At 42.2% G+C, this 20,538-nt stretch overlaps 1 protein-coding gene across 1 annotated transcript; it reads right to left on the reverse strand.

The window, feature by feature from the left end:
* Positions 1-7: 7 nt before the first annotated feature.
* cacna2d3 (calcium channel, voltage dependent, alpha2/delta subunit 3) lies at positions 8-20,146 on the reverse strand. The gene is made up of 39 exons (XM_085925198.1): positions 20,003-20,146; positions 18,894-18,975; positions 18,167-18,391; positions 16,920-17,036; positions 15,096-15,155; positions 12,025-12,187; positions 11,516-11,647; positions 10,989-11,049; positions 10,762-10,912; positions 10,605-10,679; positions 10,419-10,508; positions 9,094-9,207; positions 8,282-8,360; positions 7,794-7,927; positions 7,486-7,503; positions 6,250-6,321; positions 6,097-6,177; positions 5,941-6,015; positions 5,144-5,227; positions 4,995-5,066; positions 4,856-4,917; positions 4,722-4,789; positions 4,529-4,574; positions 4,301-4,398; positions 4,136-4,229; positions 3,585-3,680; positions 3,375-3,496; positions 2,989-3,066; positions 2,852-2,913; positions 2,688-2,732; positions 2,559-2,621; positions 2,058-2,128; positions 1,887-1,962; positions 1,768-1,808; positions 1,606-1,661; positions 1,119-1,236; positions 900-1,012; positions 728-810; positions 8-616 (listed from the first exon to the last, which is right to left on the reverse strand). Exons 1-39 carry the CDS (start codon positions 20,119-20,121, stop codon positions 524-526), a joined length of 3,489 nt encoding a protein of 1,162 aa, XP_085781324.1. The 5' UTR covers positions 20,122-20,146; the 3' UTR covers positions 8-523.
* Between the last annotated feature and the right edge of the window lie 392 nt (positions 20,147-20,538).

Here is a 20,538-nt window from a genome sequence, read left to right on the forward strand (position 1 = left end):
CGTGATCGTTTTGATGAGACATACTCATTTAACATTCTTTGAACACACAGTCAAAACATGCATCAATAGTGTCTGACAATGACAAACAAAATGGCAGAATCAAGCAAGTTAAAGTGCTCTTACTACTACTCTTTGATATTTTACATGTTTCTTGTGGATAAATCTTAAATATACAGTGTGAACAAAAATAAATATGAATGTTTCAGCAATCTTTTGCCCAAACTACTTTCTTGACTGTTCTGCATTCTTTTCTTATATAACACAATTCCTCACAGCAACCACAAATTTATTTATTGCACAAATAACAAGTATCACCACAGTGAGCTGTCAGTGGCATAAGCTAAAAAAAAAAAAACGTTTTCTGCATGAATGGATGAGTCTCAGTGTGAGTAAGAATGTTCTCACTTCTTGCACTTCCTGCAGAAAGGATTTGCGATTGGCCTTATTTCCTACGTGTAAATGGTTTTGATGCCTTTTGTTGTTAAGTCCCTTCGTGGCTGCTGCAAACATCTGCTGCTGATGGTCACCTGCTGACACTCGCTGCTATTAAGGGGAGCAAAGCCGCTGTGAGAGGACTGTAGAGACGAGAAGCTGAACCGCACTCCATGGCATTTTCCTAAGAAACACATTCATCAAATCACATCAACTCTATTAGGTATGCTTTGACGGCCCTTTGAGACTCAATACGAAATATATGATCATCTATTCGAACTTTTGTGTGGTTTACCTCAGGGTGGAAAGGATGACATGATTCCGGCTTCTTTCTGTCCTTCTGAAATTTCAGTCGGTCACACTTCAAGGATTCGTTATGTTCAACGTTGTCAAGGTTACAATGTATAAGTTCAGAAAGGCGCTTCGCATGCTTCATGAGACACGATAAGTTGAAGTGATAAGGATATACATGATCTCAATTGGATCCATGGTTACCGGTGGAGCATTGCCGCAGTTGCACTTGTTGTCCACAACAACCATGAAAAGATTGCTGCTGGGAATCTGCTGTATGACAAAGGATCTGCAGCCCCCCAGACATGATCATAATACACAGTAATATCGCAGAGCAGTCGAGTGGTGCAACATTTGAGTCATTATTTTTACTGTGAAGAAATGAATTTGGGTACCTGATACAGCCATCGCATTCAATGTTTCCGGTGGTTTCTTTGATAGTGCGCTCTGAGACGAAGGCGGGGTATTCTGTGTCACAAGGCACCATCGTAGTCTTACCCGGAGATCTCTGAGCTGTCACATAGCACAAATCACTCAAATAATCGATCACAAAATCATTATCTGAAGCACTTATATCTACTTTAAATCACAGTGATTTAAGATGGATTTCAAAACTGTCTCGGCACTGCAACGGGTTTATGTTAAGCAGTGGAGAGTTGAACACAACTGGTGGAGCAACACATGTAGACAGATAACATTCACAGGCATACATTTTTTATATTGATAATTGTTACTCTCTCCAGGTACTGTCTAATTCTGCCCCCAGTAGGGATAAGCAGCAATATGTCTATAAAAATAACAAAACGGTTGAATTGTTTACATTCATTACATTTTGGCATTACTGTGCCCTTAGCTTGTGAGGATCAATCAAGCTGTTGTTACCTTTAACCGACAGATCGACATTCCACCAGCTGTACAGGTTGAATTCCAGCAGAAAACTGAAAAGAGATACACAAAGTTACTATTTGAATCAAAATTTCAAAAACATCCAAAATATTGTTAGAAACAGGCCACAACTTTCTACATTGTATATTTAAGTCTTACATCACAAGTTCGGTCAGGAGCCACTTGACAACAGTGAAAGGCTGCAAGACATGAATGTAATGATCAAGTAGTTGCGATGAATGCATGAGGAGTGTTTCCCCTTCCTGTACTGTGCTTACATCTGACAAAGTGCGTGCGCTGTCGCTGCTCCCGGCGTACTCTCTGCAGATAGCCTGGTAGTCGTAAAGTGTGATCCTGCGGCAACAAACGTCAGGAGGTTACCATGGAACCGCGACATACATTGAACTTCAAATGCACAGTACGTAATCATGTTCGATTAGGCGCCAGACCTTTTGAACGAGCCCATTTGGAGGAGTTTATTCATGACGGCACCTTCCACCTCGCCAAAGAAGAGCCCTGTCTAGGAGGTCAGTTTCATTAAATAGTCCAGAAAAAGCAGAATTGAACAAGTTTAGCTAGTTTAATTCGTTGAGTAGAAAGAGAATTCTAATACCAAATATGACTCAAAAGTCAAACAAAACCTCAATGTTCAACCCATCACCCTTATTTCATTTAGTGTCTTAACACTTATTGCCTGCCATACACCCAAAACGCCACTAGATGACACTGTGCAAACATCTTCCAGGTCCTTTACCATTATGAGGAACTTCAAAAGTAGTTTTACTGGCTACTGCATGATAAGGCAAACCAGTTCTTCTTTTTTCATCAGGTTGCACACGTAAGGTTTGATTGCTGCCAACGTTGTTACAGCAAGACGTGATGAGGGATGGATGCCAGCATCTAATAAAGTCTTTCCAGTGTGACAAAACATTCACGTGCACAATCAGTACCTGCGATTGCTCCTCCGTGACAAGAATGAAACCGTTGTTGTCAATGAGGTAGCAGTTGATATCCTGCAAAAAAGATTCTTTCAGCAAATGAAAACAGCTTGAATATCAGAATGATGTGATTCTTCTTACCTCGCTATCACAGCTAATGCTGCATTTCCCATCCAGAGCTGTACACTGAGCAGATAAGAGAGATTCATAGGTACTTGCATATGTAATAAGTACAGTGGATTCCAAACCAACTATTGCCATGTTTATCTGTGACTTTAATAACAAATGCAAATTCGTTCCCGTACCTGTCTACAGGCGGTCCAAAACTTCCTTTGAAAGAACTCAAGCTTCATCTGAAGCCCAACAGCTGAATGCAAAAAATATAAAAAAATAATTTTGTGCCAAACTCATCCAATAATAATAAATGGGAGATAAACATTACCTGCAACAATTGGTGATTTTCGGTCATCAAGGAGTTGAATTGCTGTGCTTGCCAAAACAACACTTTTATTCTCCAAAGCTAGGAAGGAGGTGAAGGAAAGACCCAAAAAAAAAAATCCACGTTACTGTGATAATAACGATTCATTGAACAAATATTTGTTTCTCCACTAGATGGCGCCATTTACTCTGCTACATGACACAATTTAACAGTACACGTAATGTAATGAGGTCATTACTAGCCAAATGAGTTTGGCCATTCTGAAACAACACTGTAATTGAACAAAGCAGTCCAAAGTGCACCCCACCTCTCATCCAAAAATCTGCTTCATTTCCCTCACATGTATATTGGTAGAAAATGATACATATTTTTCTTTTCATGCAGCCCACCTGTGCTGAAGGGGATGGAGTAAACAAATGTCCCTGGGACCTGCTCCGCCGCTCTCTTGTACCACAGAGGAAAGTGATCGGCATTGAACACGCCCTCCTTGTCCTCGGCTGTCAGGAAATCTCTGAGGATGACACAGAGACGGATGATATTTCTCAAGATCAATCAGCGCATTGCCTCGTGCTGCAAACAAGTGTCCAAGTGACACTCACTGATTGGAGAGCTGATCTGCAGCTACAAACAGGTTGGTTCTTGACAGGCCGGTGCGCGTGCCCAGGAAGGCGATCTCCACTCCTTTGTCCGAGTTCCTGGTTGTATTATTATTATTTTTTTTTTCAGAAAACAGGCACACCGTCACAAAGTCCCATTTCATTAATTGTATTAGCTGTTGATTACACCCAGATTACAGAATGTGCAGGACGCTAAATACAACCACATGACACATAATGGACCTGATTTGGTCAAATTTTTGGGATCTCTCAATTGTCATATCTCGTAAATACAGCCCGGCTACATCTTGCTGTAAAAAAAAAAAAGCTCAAATCTGTCATATGTATAGCAACATATGTTGTGCTAAAATCTGCATGCCCTTCATGTTGCTGTCACAGATGTGCAAGTTCACGTTACCCCCAAAGCCTCAGGCCAAAATAGCCTTCCTTCCATATGAGCACAGATGCAGAAACCTGGTCACAATCTGGAGTCTTTTCCCCTCCTCCATTGCAGCATGTCTGTATATTTTTGACGAGACAAAAGAATTTCTTACTCTGACTTGTTGAGAGCCAGTCCGGTCCAGTAGGCCTCGAGTGGAGCGGTGACAACAGCGTCAAATAACACTTCCTTGATCAGTTCTCGGTCGCCTGCGTAATCAGTTTGGTATAAATGCACCTCCAAAATGATCAGTCGGTACATTTAAATTCCTGTTTCTTACACTTGAGGTTGGGCCTGCGACCCGTCATGAAGAGCTTGATAGCTTGAATCTGAGTCAGGTGACGGTGCTCGTGCTGTTCCTCTGTGTTGCAGTATGTCCTTCGGCCCGAAAACGGAGACACGTTGTTACATCACGACCCTGGACGTAGCTGGCCGACCAAAAAAAAGGCCTAACCTACATAACGCATGGATGCCCGCTTGACTTTCCCCAAACCATGCATTACATTACCATTCATCTGCCAGGGCGACATCTGGCTGTTCCAGATCACGGAGCCCTGAAAAACAAAAAGACAGTCACGCTTCAGCTGTCTTAGTCCTGCTTAACATAAAAAAAAAAAATACAAATGATATTTTTGGTTCACACTTGCAGGAATGCCAGCTAAACATTTTGCTCATTGTTATTTCTTTCTTCTCCTTCTCACCTTTTTCAACAGACACGTTTCCTCTGAAGAAAAACTTGCCGTGTCCTCTCGAGAGGGCTACCCCGACACTGGCGAAAGCGCACACAAATTGACCCAAATGCGTTAAGAGTCTCAAATGAAGTCCTCCCACTTACCTGAATGGAGTCCCTTTGATATCCGTGTAGTAATAGTCATTGTGCATCTTCAACACACGCCTCTGCAACGAAACGTTGGGATTGAGATTCAATTAAGGGAGAGCTTTCGTCGGAGTGATAATTCATTTGCTTGGCTCACCCCTCTATCTACCGTCTTCTTCACCTCCATAGAGAAGGTCCCCGTCCGCCTGTTCACCATGGCGTTACGCAGCTTAAAGATAAAGCACACCTTTTTTCGAACACACCGGAGAGCATCGCTTTCGCTTGTAAATCAAAGTTGCTCCTTACAATGTCGTCTTTGTCCTCCCACTCCACCTCTGAGAGATCCACGCTGCTGTAGTTGGGCTTTCTCCTCTTCTGACCCTCCTGATACTGCACAGAGGAAATCCATGAATAAAATTAGTTCTCATTTTTTGGGGACGATGATCTTATCACTAACGTTATTGTCTTTTTTTTTTTTTTTTTGTGATTTAGTGAAGATTGATTCCAATGGCTAGCCTTCGTACTAGATCATTATCGAACACATCGTCTGTGAAATTAACACTGTCAGGTAAATGGAAAATAATTAAAAAGCCCTGACAGGGAATTCACGGCTAAATAACTCGACATGAATGCATTAAATGGCGCGTGTCAAATCCCCGTTGCTTGACATCATCAGTCAGTACACAAGAAACAACCACCAGTCAATGACAACAATCACGGCACAGTTTGGAGCCACAGAGAGCAACACGGAGAAGAGCAGAGATGGACGTACAATACACTACACAAGCACATTTGCACAGGGAGGAAAAGCACTAACACTGGCACACACGGATCCACTAGCAAAGCCGTAGCTGGCCCTCTCTGCCAGTGAGTGTTAAGTTACCTCTGGAAACCTCAGGCCAGCCAGCCCTATGAGTGGCCTTTATCCCTGCATGCATACATCAAAGGAAAAGGTGGGGATTACAGATCATACATGCTCAATTTTTGCCTCCTGACCACATTTCACATTTTGTCTCTGTGTGCCCCTCGCCAACGGAGGCTAGCAAAAAACCAAAAGAGGCTCAAGTCAGGCAAATTTGGGGCTTGGGGGGAAATCATCTTACCAAAGGTCTCAGGTCGGGATGCGTGAGGATGTAGCCGTTGTTTGTGATGGCAAAGGCATAGCCGTGGATGCCTAACTGGAGAGCAGATGACATATAGGGTTAATAATCTGATGGGTGGTTTCTTTGATTGGATGGATGACGAGTTGAGGTTTGTACCATATGTTTAGGAATGAGCTTCATCAGCTCCTGCAGAGGGATGTCTGTTCCGACGACCCCTAATAGAATACCCTGATTCTTCTGCATCGGGGCATCCGCCAAACTCACGCGTTAAGACAACAGCGAGGAGAGACAGTCGCATAAACTACTCACCGTCTCGTTTTTAGTACTGAAGACAGGCATGGCAACTGTGGTGGTCAGACTTGGGCCCGCTTTGTCGTTTAACTGGGAAAAAAAAAAAGAACAAAAGGAACCTGAAGATTTGGTGTGAGGAATTAACTACATTTTCCCTTAATCTATCAGTCAAACTAAACAACCAATCAATAAAAAAAAAAAAAAACATACACAGGAGGTCAAGTTTAGACTGTGGCAGAGCGTTGTACCGAATGCCATTGTAGAAGTGTGTGTGTGTGTGTGTGTTTTTTTTTTTCTTCACCCTGTAAAGTACACCACTTAAAATTTTATAGAGGTTCTCCAGAGTGTCATTGTAGCTGCAGCGCTCACAAATAAGCAGACAATACCGGCTATGAAAGGATCGCATAAAATCTCACTGCACCGAGGCAAAGAAAATAGATTTCACTTTATTCCCGCCACAAGCTGTTTAACTGCGGACTTCGGGAAACGTTACCAAACGAATCCTGTTTTCAGACGAGAGGCGAAAACAGGCCATCAGCTTCTACAGAACAAAGGCTGGCAATAAAATAAAAGAAATAATATTCTGAATAAATCGACAAATATACAAACGACTGAATGAATGAAGAAATAAATAACATTCACCGAGTCAGTTTGCGCCTGAGCTGCGAGCGTGTGTGCGGTTAATGCTTATTTGTGCGTGCGCATTAGCATGAAGCCAACGAGCTGTAAAGTGTGCCATGTACCAGCTTATGTGACAAAATGAAGAATGGTGGGCCCGAAGATTCATCACTACAGTCACTGGAAGTAGAAACTGGGATGCCTTGGTCAACACACACACACACACACACACGTGTGCACACATGCGAGTCTCCTCCGATGTCAGTTTTATTATGGGCTTTAGCAGATAAAATGCAACGGCGCAAAGAATGATGAATGGTCTGTCCAAGGCAGAGATAAAGGAGCATACGCATTCCACTTTCCCAGCCCCTTACCTGTGTATGCTCTTACATACAGTATGTGTAAGTACAGTAAACACTTCTCTGGCTGCTCTGACAACCAATCAAAAACTTTCAATGAAATATAAAAGGATGGATGTTTAAAACAAGTCTGGGGAAACTAAAAAGCTATCCAACCTCCAAAGTCATTTTGTACAATTTCTCTTGATCACAAACTAGTGTTTTTCTTTGTAGAAGTAAACTGCTAAATAAATGATGTTTCATTTGGCTCTACGTGATGACTTGTATATATACTTACCTTGTGTGCCTGGGAAAGCTGTTGGGAGAGAAAAGACACAGATAGTGTGTAAAATGAATTGAAGTTTACGCATTTGATACTGACTTAAAGCATTTGTGCACCGGGGCCCAAATCCGCACGACTTAATGAAGCACGTAATGAGGAATCACTCCGGCGACATCACAAGTAACGAATGAAAACCACAAGTGCAATTACAGCTAGCTAACAGTATCGAATCAAGTATGATTTCATTTCACCTAAATAAAATGGTTGCAAGTTGTTAAACTGCACTCACTGAGTAGATTTTAGAATTTAAGAGGCGCACTTACGGCGCTGTCCACGTAAGCCTCGGTCCACACGGTGTCGTGCTCGTGGTCGATAACTTTGGGACGACTCATGACGTGCAGATAGCGCATCACGTTCTCTTGAACGTCCGCTAATGTGGAAATCTGACTGAAATATCCTGAAATAAAAACACACAATTCGGATTAATGCGCAGTGGGGTTGTCCCCCTTCCCCTTCCATTTTTTTTTTTTGGACAATGACATTGGTGTCCAGAGGTGTCGACACATGGGAGCGGTGAGCAGTCAGGAGGGACACACTGACAGGAAGAGGGATTAGAGCAGATTGACCTCTGACCCCCCCCCCCCCCCCCTTAAGTGCCACTTCATTGCCTCTCGGCGGAACGAGCCAGAGCAGACACCCGAACGTATGCGCGCACACACATTTCGGGTGAAATCCAGCAGTTAGCCACACATTCAATGCTGAATTCATTTTTCCAACTTCTCGCTAGCAAATGTTTATCAAGAAGTCGAACCTTTGTTGGCGCACGCCATCCATTTCAGATTATCGGCAAACGCAGACTCCCGTCCAATCAGGTAGGGGAATATTCGTACCTAGGCACAAGAAAGGCAGCGGTCGAGAACAAAAAATGTTTTTTTTTCTTTTTCCATAACTCCTAATCTTCTTTCATTTCACCCGTCATGCAGTTCAAGCCCTTTTTTTGCCCTCAGGCAAAGCGCGCGAGGGCACGTTGCACTGTCCTTTCAAAGTGTGACATTGCCAATGCATGCATGGCTCATTGCTCCCAGATGCTTTGCTAAGCATAAAGCTTATAGAAAACCGAACGGTCGCCGAATAAAAGCCCCGAGGGTGTGTGAAGGGGGATGTGTGTATGGGTTAGGGGGGGGGGGATACCCTGCCAAACACTGCCAACACATGGATGCTTGACAGGAATGAAGAAAGCCCCCCCCCAGCTGATATTTTATATTGGCTCTGTGAATCGCAGAGCAAACAATTTTATTTCATTAAGACCGAATGTGGAATCCTGGTAGACGTGTTAATGGGAGGGGTGACCAGAGCTGCGCTGCCCTTGAACGTAGTTAATTTCCCATATTTTATTCCTCGTGGGAATAACGGCACTTTGTAATGCACCAGCACGTTGAAAAACACTTGGGAGCTATAAATGAAATTGATGTAAAAAAAAAATACAACTCCCCAGATGTCAAAAGTTGAGGCGTGCTTGGTACGTAGTATTAAAATGTACACTTTTTTTTTTTATCAAGCTAGAAAATTATATGAAAACAAAACATCAAATTCCATGTGGGGCAGACGTGCGACGGGTTTCACCTTTCTCTCGGGCCAATTGTACTTCTCAAACACATCATCGTACATTTCAGTTGCTCCGTCTGTCACGAGCATGATGGCCTGGTTGCACACACTCCCATGGCCAGTCTGATTGAACTGCAGTAAAAACAGGAACGCATCACAACAGTGTTAAGAATCCCACACAAGACAACTTTATTTATACAGCTCGTGCTGATCTGCAACAAAGACAAACAAAACGAAGAATTGAAACCCAAATTAATATACAGTAGCAGAACAGTAAAATAAAATAAATGCGTTTTAAAAATATATCGGCAGATGTTTTTGGGCAGAGGCAACCAACAGCACGCTGTCAATGATAAAATGGCAGCTATGGAGACATCAGTCAATAAAATACAGTTGCCAGCGTGCTAGTTAATCGACTCGGTTCTTGATTCCAAATTCTGTGAAAGATGCACTGCAGTAATTACCGGTAAGTAGATTATTGATCCGTAACTGCAAAGAAGGCAACAATTACACCGCTAAAAATGATTACATTATTTCAAATGCAATCATTGCATTGTACTAAAAAAGAATAAACAACATTTGTGCTTGACCTGAAGTTAGTTTTACATATTAAATAAAACTTGTATTAGGCATTCATTTGAAATTATTTGGCACTGTTGTTTAATCATAAAAAAGAATGATCTAATTATGAATCAATAGGATAATAGTCAATTCTAAAAAAAAGTTTGATAGCTGCTGCCTTATGTTATATAAAAAAAAAATCATCATACATAAATTGACCTCCTTTTTTTTTTTTTTCGCTATGTTTATTTTCCACTCTCTCTCAGTGAAGCATCAACATTGAGTAGTGCAGCAGTTGTGCGCTGCCCACCTGATTATCATATTCATTGCACAACTCTAATTAATCTGACAATTGTGGCGGTACCTCACTGGTACTCGCCTGAGAGCGGTGAGATAAAAAGCATGTGGCGTGGCTCTTGCCCTTATCTGCTTTGTCTTCCAATCAGGCTCGATATGAATCGTTGCCATTAATTACAACCATTAATCACATTTCACAAGAGATGTGTGTGCGCTTCGGGATAACACGGGCGTGTTTCGACAAACCTTGTCCCAAGCACTCATACGCAATAACAATTTGATGCTTTTTATGCTCATCTGACAGAATAAACAATTTAGGCTTTCTTTTGGCAGATCTCTGACTTAAATAAAATAAAAAAAAAATCCCAGTAAAATAATTTGCACGGTAGACAAGCTGTACCAATACTCAGTAGAAAATTAAAGTTATCTGACATTTATTGTAAAATATGTATTTCATTTTGTTTTGAAATTGCATTTGAACTCACTTCACTGAGAATTGTGAACGCTTCGGTCAACGCCTGCCCCAGAAGTCCAATCCCTTTGGCAAACAGCTTGTCCAGATGCTCCCGAAAATGCTGGCAGAAAAAAAGAAAAAAAAAAAAAATCAAGCAAACCATTGAAAACATCGCGCAACTATTTCTTATATAACCGTGACTTTGGCCAGAACTCACATCTTTATTGGTTCTGTCTGCCCGCACCAGAGTGCTATTCAAACAAGGCTCCACATAATGAATGTTCTGGTTATACTGCAAACACACAAGCTCAATCCTGATCCATGTAAACACAAAAAAAAAGAACACGCACTGTATTGTACCTTGCCTCGCTTACCGCAATAATGTTAAAGAAATCATCATCTCCAAGCGTGTCGAGAATGGAGGAGACCGTTTGTCTGGCGATGGTCAATCTCAGACCTTTCATGCTGCCGCTGACGTCCACTAAGATGACGACATCTTTTGGTGAAGTTGCAGCCTGGATGTACCTGTTGTGGAATCAGTGATTAAAAAAAAAAAAAATCAGACAGTTGGGGTTGATGTTAAAACAATATGAAAACGTACCACTTCCGATTCCTGCAGTCAAAGCCTATTACCCCGTTTTCATCCGTATGCCACTTCACCCCTACAGAAAAAAAACAATTCCAATTTTGATTACACAATGGCTACAAAACCACGTACTGAAAAGCGCCGGCATGTACGTAACCCCGCCAGCTCATTACTAAACATTGAAATACAAATCAGTTCTTCTGGTAAACATTCCGAGCCATTGTCTGTGTTACGTTGTTATTTTGCCTGCGTTGTTCTCTTTCAATACCGCTGCGAAGCAACTACACGTTTCACATCATTGACATCTGATAACTTTGGATCTGGCAGCCCGGCGCCTCTCGGTGCGCCCGCGGACCCCGAATGGCAAATGATAATTAATTACACTCAGTATGTGCGCAGCCTCTCTGATGGTCTGTAAAATTACAACATTAGCCAAATTACCCTTTTAGCCATTTGATGTCATTTATTCTGATGCTTCTCTTGCACTGAAGGCTGATGGCTCCCTTGAGACCCTCCCACACCAAACAAAAACACACACTCACCGGGGTACTGCCTGAAGAAACCTTTTGCGCTACCAAAATACTGCCAAATAAGAGTAGGATCTCTTTCAAAATTGTCCACAAACACTTTGTTCAGAGCTTCGGACCAGTAGACCCCGTTGACTATGTCCGGATCTGCCGAGATGAAAGAAGTGAGAAAAAAAAGAGTCATGTACATCAAAATGGTAATGAAACTAATCATCCTGCTCACGGAACCCAAGTGTGCGCTTGACCCTTATTGACCCCCCCACCCCGGAGGGCACACAATGCCTTTGACTAAATCATGGCCTCCCCTCCTCCTGTGGACAAGCTGGCAGCAGCCTTCTTTTGTGCACATAAGACTTATGAGGAGTCCATTACAGGCAAACAAAAGCGGCTCAGGAGTTACGCTTCTCTTTATACCCTTGACTTGCTATCGATCCCCCCCCCCGTCTTCAGCCTCGACCGTTTTTCACGCGAAACCACTTATTCCTGATTTCATCGGTTCCAGGTAAAACTTGCTTTTGGCTCACCTTTGTTGTACATGTTGGTGGGCACCTGCACGACGCTGAGGCTAAGGTTGACGGACAGATTGTTGAAGTGGTCGTTTGGCTCCAGGAGGAACTCTGCTCCCAACTCTACGTTGTTGCCCTCGTTGTCCACTTCGTTGATCAGCACAGCGTTGAAGTACTCGTACTGAAGACAAGTTTGGAGTAGAGGTGGGAAAATTCAGCGATTAATCGACAACAAACTAATCATCAAATTCATCGTCTTGTATTTTGATAATCGAGCCATTGTTTAGAGAGATATTTTAATTAATGATTGTCAAATTCTTCTTATTTCAGACTCTCAAAAGTAATAATTATGTCATTTCTCTAGTTCTTCATGAAAGCGGACTGATTTAGCTTTTGTGTTTAATCAAAATAAGACTTTTGCAAACACTAATTTTTACTTTGAAAAGTAATGACCATCAACTTTTTTTAGTCACTAAATAATGACATAAACAGAAATAAATAATTGGTTAATAAACAGTAATTGGGGAATATATTTTTGAAAAACTGAAACTGATTATTTGATTAATCGATAGAATAATCGACAATCTGTGCATATACTGTATATGTATGCATATGTGGGGAAGGGAATTCCTTTTCTAGTGGCTAAGAACAAAAAAAAAAAAAATCAAATTCTGGTCCTAACACGACCTTGTCATCGAAAATATGACAACCAGTGAAAGGTCTTGCTTCCCTAAAGGGAAACAGTTAGTCAGCCTTGTCCTCCAGTTGCTGCTACTTCAGAAGAAAGACGACCTCTTCCTGCCTGAGTGGCCTCTTTGTGGCCTCCTGCGCCCAGCCAGGAAGATTGTGGATGGAGGGAAGGGAGAAAAAGATGGGTGGTGGAGACCAAGGCTTCGCACTCAAGGGGAGGCGATGTGGGCATGGCCATCAAGCAGCTCGTGACAGCTCATACCACGCCTGAGCGACTCTCTGACGAGCTGCGGCGGGCGGGGAGGGAGGGAGGCAGGCAGGCGAAATGGGAGGGAGGGACGGGGGGGGGGAGCTTTCCGCAGACGAATAGTGCATCCTCAGCAGAGCTGGCGGTGTAGAGGCCCGTTAAGCGTGAGGGTTATTACTGTATAGTGGGCCATGGGACAGTGGCGCTATGCTACGCTGACTTTTACACCACTGCAGTCAGCTGTAGGCCTCACTGCAGAGAGCTGCTCTCCATCCAGCATGGTGCTGCAGAGTCCACCTACACACCAGGCGGACGTCTTCTTTCCGCAGAGGCATTCCTTTAATAGATCTTTATCATTGAAACACAGTGTAGTGTACTAGTTCCATATTACGTTGGGTATTATTGCATGATAAATATATTTCAATACCATAAAAAGCTCTATTTTGTTAATTAATTCATACATTATTATTATAATAATGATTCATAATTATTTAATAAGGTCGGGAAAAAAAAGTACGGTTTGACAGCCTAATGAGCATGATCGGCTTGTATTTTAAACGTACAGTCACAGTATCATTAATAATACCAATGTATTTGATAAAAATGATCTGTTTTCTTTATGATCATGAGTCTCTGTCATCCTAGCCACGGCAATGAGAACTTTCCTCATTTGAAAAATATTGTGTATATATTTTTTTGTTGTTGTGTGAAAAGATTGAAAATTGCAATTATGCTATTTGGCCTATGAAACACATACAACATAATTTCTGCAAGTGTTTACATTTTCAATTGATCTTTTTTTTTTTTTTTAAATGAAGTACTAGACAAAATTTATGTTAATAAACGTGCTGATACAGCGCGGAAAATATCCGATAAGAGACCTCAGCCCTGACATGTACTCCCTTGAACTTGTGAATCCTCTCGGGGTCAATGCGAAAACCTCACTCGTCCTGACTTGCAGCAGCTGAGATAAGAAGGCCCCTTTATCGCACCACGGGTCAGTGAAATGGGCCGTGAAAAATGTGCGGTGTCAGAGAAGGCGAGGGCATGGAAATGATGCCACGAGGAGCAATGTCATGACATCACATTATTAACGCACATTGATATTGGATTGTTATTATTTTTTTTATGTCCTATAAAATGAAATCCACTATCATTCACATTGGTAAGTTGTGTCGCTTACAATATTTTCAATTCCCACAACCACTTAAAAAGATCTCAAACCATACATTAAAAAATTGAAATAACTATAAACACAATAGGAAAATTCCACTCCGTACTAATTTTCAGAGCAGCACCGCAACCAAATTCATTAAAATACATATTATGAATTAATTGATTTATTATCAACTAATGTTGACAATTAATATCTTTATAAAGGCAGAGTTGTTTGCATATGTCTTCAATTTTTTTTTTTTTTTTATATCTCATTGAATTGTGTAGATGTACCAAATGTAACACAACTTTAATACGGTTAGGAGTATAATTAATTATCAACTGAAACTTTGCGATATTGAATTCAATGAGGGAGCTGCTTGTCTTCCTCTGGCTTGTGAGAAAAGCACAGAAGCAAGAAGGAAACAAGGCAAGCGAAACTTATTCAAATGTTGTTAACGGTTCTATTAAGTTTAAAGTACTGCCGTTATTCCAGTGTTTTGTTGCTCGACTGGCTTTCCAATCTGGACGCATGTACGTGAAACAACGCTTTCCCAAAAAGACTTTCATTTATCTTTGTTTTTTGGACGGAGAGAAAGAGATGGGGAGGGGGGAGAGAGAGAGAGAGAGAGAGTGAGAGAGAGGCAGGGGGTCTAATAAACGACAAAAATACTGCATTCCCTCTGCAGAGACTAAGGAAACTCAATGCAGCTTGAAGTTCCGCAATGGGAGCCACTATAATGTCCCAGACACAATCAACTACATATAGAAATCCTTTGGATAGAAATCAAAAACTGCAAAGTGTCTGATTCCACCCACTAACTGGCAACCTGAATCCTGATCAGCTTCAGATCTTCTATAAGCATGACATTTTCTCTTGGTGATGCGTTGTGACATGATGGAGCAGCAGCTTTCTCTAATCTACTGTGATGGCCACGAGATTAACCTCGACCACTTCTAAATGGCTCCCATTTTGTGTGGAAATAAAAAGACTCACCTGCAGGTCTGGATTTTCTTTGTGTTGATGATGCGCCTCTTCTGCAGCCTCCACCAACCTCTGCATAGAAACGTACAACTTGTGTGAAGACTAGAAATTAAAATGCCAAATTGACTATAATGCTGGTTAATATCATTGTTGAATCCATTCTAGCAACGTCAACACATCTAGCAAGGCAGCGATCTGATTGGACGAGGTTGCTGTCTTCCAGAAATACAATGACATCATTGCCGCATCATTGCTTTCCAACGCCAATAGTGAGCAACTGGATTGAAACTATTCCACACTAAGGACATCATAATCGATAATGATTAGGATTTTGTTGTTTGTGCAGAATTATCATTGATTATTCTTGCAATCGAGGTAAAATGGCTGACAGTACTTGGCCGCAACCATCAGCGGCCATTTTGTCAATGGTTAATTTGTAGTGGAGTCAAAATTGACGAAGCGATGATGTCATTACATTTTTCCCGCTATAGCAGTCCCCCAACGTTATTTTTGTGCAACTCACCGGTTTGAAGTAAAGACATATTTTGGTGGGAAAAAGAAAAAAAGACCACATTGGCCATAAATATTACAAAGCATTTATAGTGTTAAATTGGTTTCTTCTGGGAAGCCCGAGGGTTTCCCCAGAGTTGTTTTTTTTTTGCACTTCACTTTGCCACCCTGGTGTCCGGTAATATATGGCTCCCAATTTCCCAAACAGTTTATCCCTTAGTGCAAAAAAGTGTCCCACAGCGGCAGAGAAGCTCTGGGCAGTGATTGATGGAGGGAGCCGGGCGTTGGATTTCACGCAGCGCAGCGAGCAGCAGTCACCTCTATAATAACTCCCCCCCGACAAATGTGCTTGGCTCTGTGTTTCCGGCAAAATTGCAACGAGCAGGTAATTAACATCCATCACGTGCGTCAAAATAACTGCTACATGAACACAATTGAGACTTGCCGCACGCATTCAATTGGGAAATTACAGGGTGGGCCGACCAAATTATACATTTTTACAATTCTAATTACCTCTAGTTTACAAACTCCGGCGAGCATTTCTTCCTCATTAGCAAAATGTTATATTTGTCTTTTTTAGAATTTTGCAACATCCCAAGGCCTCATGTTCAAGCCACCTGCTCAGAGTGTAATTTACAGGAGAAATTGTGGCAGAGCAAAGGCGGAGATAAACGTTATCATGTCGGGGCAGCCTGTTAGGAAGCGTCTGCGCAGAGGTCGTCGACAGGCTGCTGCGCCGGCTCTCGCTTCTGATAACGCTTCAATCTGCTTTTTCAATTTTGAAATCGCTCATCATGTAGAGAAATAAGTGATAGCCCCGCATTTGCTCAAGCGACATCCCAAGGGGGGTTATTTACACATCTGAAGACAGGAGCGGGTGTTTACAGTATTTTAGAGGTCTTTGTGCTTGTGTAAGGCTGAAAACGGCGTTACAATACAAAGACTTATCTCTACAATGAAGCGATTTGAGCGAGGCAGTTTCACAAGGTGCAAACATGACATTGATTTGATCTCTTTGGGTTTGCTGCATGGTTAGTATAAGACCTCGATCAGTAGTTCAAAGTTTCATCTGGTGCTTTTTTTTCCTGATGAGCCAAAGCACTCATTTTACATGAGAATAATTTCAAAGTCAATAAAAAGATGAGCGCTGACTAAGTATGTTGTGATACCACTTGTTGTATTTTTTTTTTTATTTCCTCAGTGAGAAAAAGGACAATCTATTTTTAGCCGTTAAAGTGTTTGACGCATGTAGCGACTCAGCGAGGCATGCCATTTCCATTTAGAGAAACAAACTTTTGGTGTTTTCTCTAGAATAACTCGACTTACCCTGGTGGCTTCTGCCTTTTTGCGGAACATTTCCTCCATTTTCACCGCTAGGTTTTTCACCAACTTGACACCATCGATTTCTTCTACTCGGACTGATTTTTCTGGTGGCTTGTACTTCTGGAAACAAATGAGCACCGGCAGAAGCAATTGTTCAAAGTTCTCGGATACACGTTTAGACGACTTCAAATGTTGAGCAATTAGGCTGATCAAAAGAAAAGAAAAGAAAGAATATTCAGACATCCTCAGTGTGCTTTTCTGTGTCACATGATCTGCATGGTGGGAAATTCTTAGCGAGGCCTCCACATGCCGGTTGACAAGATGCAGGAAGCCAATTCTCAGATGAACGGCTGATAAGATTCACATCTCGACACGTAAGATGAATGATGGTGTCATCGGCTGCTTCTGTCTGATTGGATGGAGACGGTAAAGTTGGGTGGCCGTAGAGGGGCGGGCGGGGCTGCGTCCGAAAGGCTACGCGTGGTAAGAGTGTAATTGAAATGAGTCAGGGCAGAGGAGAAAGATAATAACGTGTCAAGCCTGGTTGATTCTGGGTAATGAACTACAGTCCAAATAATGCTGATTCCGCCGGATGCACTGGACCTCCCCTGATACAGGACCATCTCCATGTTTTAGAGGAATATAACATTACATAATCCTTCACCTGACAGCCACACACACACACACAGGCTGGGATAATGCTATCAAAAGATAAACATGGCCGCAGCTGCTTGGAGCTCATTCAAACACACTGCGGATTACACGCACACAAAAACACACACACTGGTACATGAGGCGACAAATTACCTACTGAAAGGAGGAGTGCGGGCTCGCGTTGGAGCAGAACAGTTCATTTCACGCCTGTCCTCCTCGCCTCAGCGCCCAGTGTACTCCCCCCCTCTCACCCCATTGCCCCACATCATCAAGATAAGATTAAGCGCCATCCATCAACAATCAGCAGTGATCATGATTATTGATCAAAACAATGGCAAGTGTAGAAAGACAGCGGCCGGCGGCGGGCCATTGCGTTCTCTGAGATTTTAGTGTAGAAGTATCTGATGCTCAGGCTTAATGACCAACGCCTAACGACCCTTTCACTTTTCTCACAGCTTGCTGCTTTGTGCCGCTCTGGCAACAGACACGCCTTCACGAGCGCAGGCAAAATGCTTACATCCGCACAAAAGAATCTGTAGGGTAAATTCCGTTGATCAAATATTTTTTTTGATTTGTTCCGTTAGATGCCTCCTCACCTCAGGGCAAGGTGGTCCCTGGTTTTGAGCCTGGAGTCGCTTTCGAAACGCTGTCTGGATGCTTTCGCCGTATCTGCGTGGATTTACTCGGGTTGTTCCGCCTTCCTCCCATACTCCGGGACATAAGATTCGAGAATTAATCCTGCCGCTGCCTTTGGTTGAGGAAGACGAGGCCTCTGAGCTGGAGTTGCTCCCGGGACGTGGCACTGTGATGGCCCACAGTTCCTAAAAGGATGAAGCAGAACAAGGATGTTCTGGATTAAAAAAAACAAAAACAAAATGATGCATTCACACCAGCCTCTTCAACTTCTTCCACCCCACGCAAACAGTCAAATCTGTCAGACTCAAACCCAAACTGACATTCATCACAAGTTACCGAGTGCTCACAAGTGGTGAAACGTCGTCATTACATCTACCGCATGGGCCTTTGTTGAATGGCTGCTCAGTTCCTCTCTTATCACCAGTCCACCTTTCACATTATAAGCCCAAAGCCCACACTTGTTCAATCTACCTTCCTGTCACATCCATAAGCGAGGCTCTTGACTACAGGGAGTTCATGGGAGGGATGAGGACAGGAGGGATGTGGAATCAGGGCCGTGGTTAATGGGCCATATCAACAGCATGGAATACCCCCCCCCCCCACACACACACACAGCAAGCATCAGAGATGGAAACTGTGCCAATGCATGATCTACAAACAAAATATATTGAAATGTCATATAAATACCTTTTGCAGCAGCTGGGAGCCGGAATATTTGGCAGAAATGGATTTAATCTCTCCTCCAAAAGCTGAAGCCCACAGTTTTACACTGACAAAGGACAAAATATCATCAAAATAAGATTAATAAAACGCTCTCAAAATATTGAGAAAAGCAGATTTTTTTATTGACATTTTTATGTTACCCCGCTCCTAAAAACACCTATGAAATAAATATCTTAGGCCTGTATATACTTGCTTGACACATGCTAAAGATACACAATACTTGCTGATACTGCATAGGTGCTGCAGTGCAAACTTGCGCTTTGATAAACTGCTGCTAGTTGAAAAAAAAAAGGGGAAAAAATAACCGTTTCAGTCAATGGTAGGTATAACAAATGTTTGTATGATTGTGAAAGCGCAATACAAATAAAGATGTATTTTATTGTATGAAAAATACATATTGTTCATAAACGAATAGGTTAAGTACTTGCAGATAGACACCACTCATTTGTTTGATAAAAAAAACAAGCTGATAAAATATATTATAGTATAGACATTATTATTATGATGAAACCATTATAAAAAAAAATTCAAAACCTGCAGGAAAATTAATTTTTCTTCAACTCGCTCAAGTTCTATGACGCCAGTGATTTCAAATAATGAAGCTCCTTCTAAGACATGATTTTCGGAGATCAAGACGACTTTAATAAAACCTAATTGGTAGGGAAAATGGTCCAAAATGTTTCAATTGCATGGTAAAAATTGCTTTCTGTTTTGACGTGCGAAAAACTGCATTCCTTTTCGTTATTATTGGAATCTTTTTTGCCACATTAATGCATAACGCTTTTCTCCATGGCGAAACAGATCCTCTTGTTTCATGCATGAGTTCTTTCATTTATTTTAGCACTTAAATATTGTTCAACATTAAGAAAAACTGTTAATTCAACAATTCCCTTAGCAACACCTCTCTTTCACTATTTAAATCCACCAACAAATGCGGCCTGGCCGCGCTGTTAAACTACTTTTGAATGTCATGTGACCAGATGCATGCACAAAAAAAATCCCTCCACAAAATGTTGTATATCATATTTTTTTTTTCCCCTCCCGAAAGTCAACATCTCCATCCTGTCACTCACACCGACAGCGGGATCCCCTGCTGGGAAGCGGCGGCCACCTCCAGTAGGAGCACGTTGAAGCCCGCCAGCATGCACAGCGGCAGGCTGACGACGCAGCATGCGCGCCGAAGAAGCATCATGGTCGGCTCCAAAAGTGATCCCGGGAATCTGCTCTTGCACCCTGGTGAGCCGTCTGATTTTTCTTGAGCTGCCGTTATCCTTTTGTGACAGGAGACCTCCTCCTCCCCGCCATTCCTTATCATGGAGGGGAGGAGGGAGAGAGAGAGAGAGAGAGAGAGCGGGAGAACGAGAGAGAAGGGGGGGGGAGCTCAACATTTGGTGGAGAGATTAAACCCTTGAATTTCGTATTCAGATAATCTGAAACGTTATATACCTCGTTTGAGCAAATTCTGTGCAGCTATGAAGCAAAGTGCCTCATATAATGTCCAAGCCACTGGTGCAATAAGGAGAAAACGCCTTAAGCCTAAATGAGCTTTAAGATGTGACTTGACTTATCTAAGAAGATCCAAGAGGATGAGTAGATGCAAAACATGCAG

The sequence above is a fragment of the Syngnathus leptorhynchus genome, chromosome 11 (assembly GCF_054491065.1).
Source record: "Syngnathus leptorhynchus isolate UIUO chromosome 11, UIUO_Slep, whole genome shotgun sequence".
NCBI lineage: Eukaryota > Metazoa > Chordata > Actinopteri > Syngnathiformes > Syngnathidae > Syngnathus > Syngnathus leptorhynchus.

Coding starts and splice junctions, on each gene's coding strand:
- cacna2d3 (XM_085925198.1), bottom strand. CDS start 20,121: ATGATGCTTCTTCGGCGCGCATGCTGCGTCGTCAGCCTGCCGCTGTGC. Junction 9,208..10,418: donor CGTTCACAATTCTCAGTGAA/GTGAGTTCAAAT, acceptor TTTTTACTGCAG/TTCAATCAGACTGGCCATGG. Junction 8,361..9,093: donor ACAATTGGCCCGAGAGAAAG/GTGAAACCCGTC, acceptor TCTTGTGCCTAG/GTACGAATATTCCCCTACCT.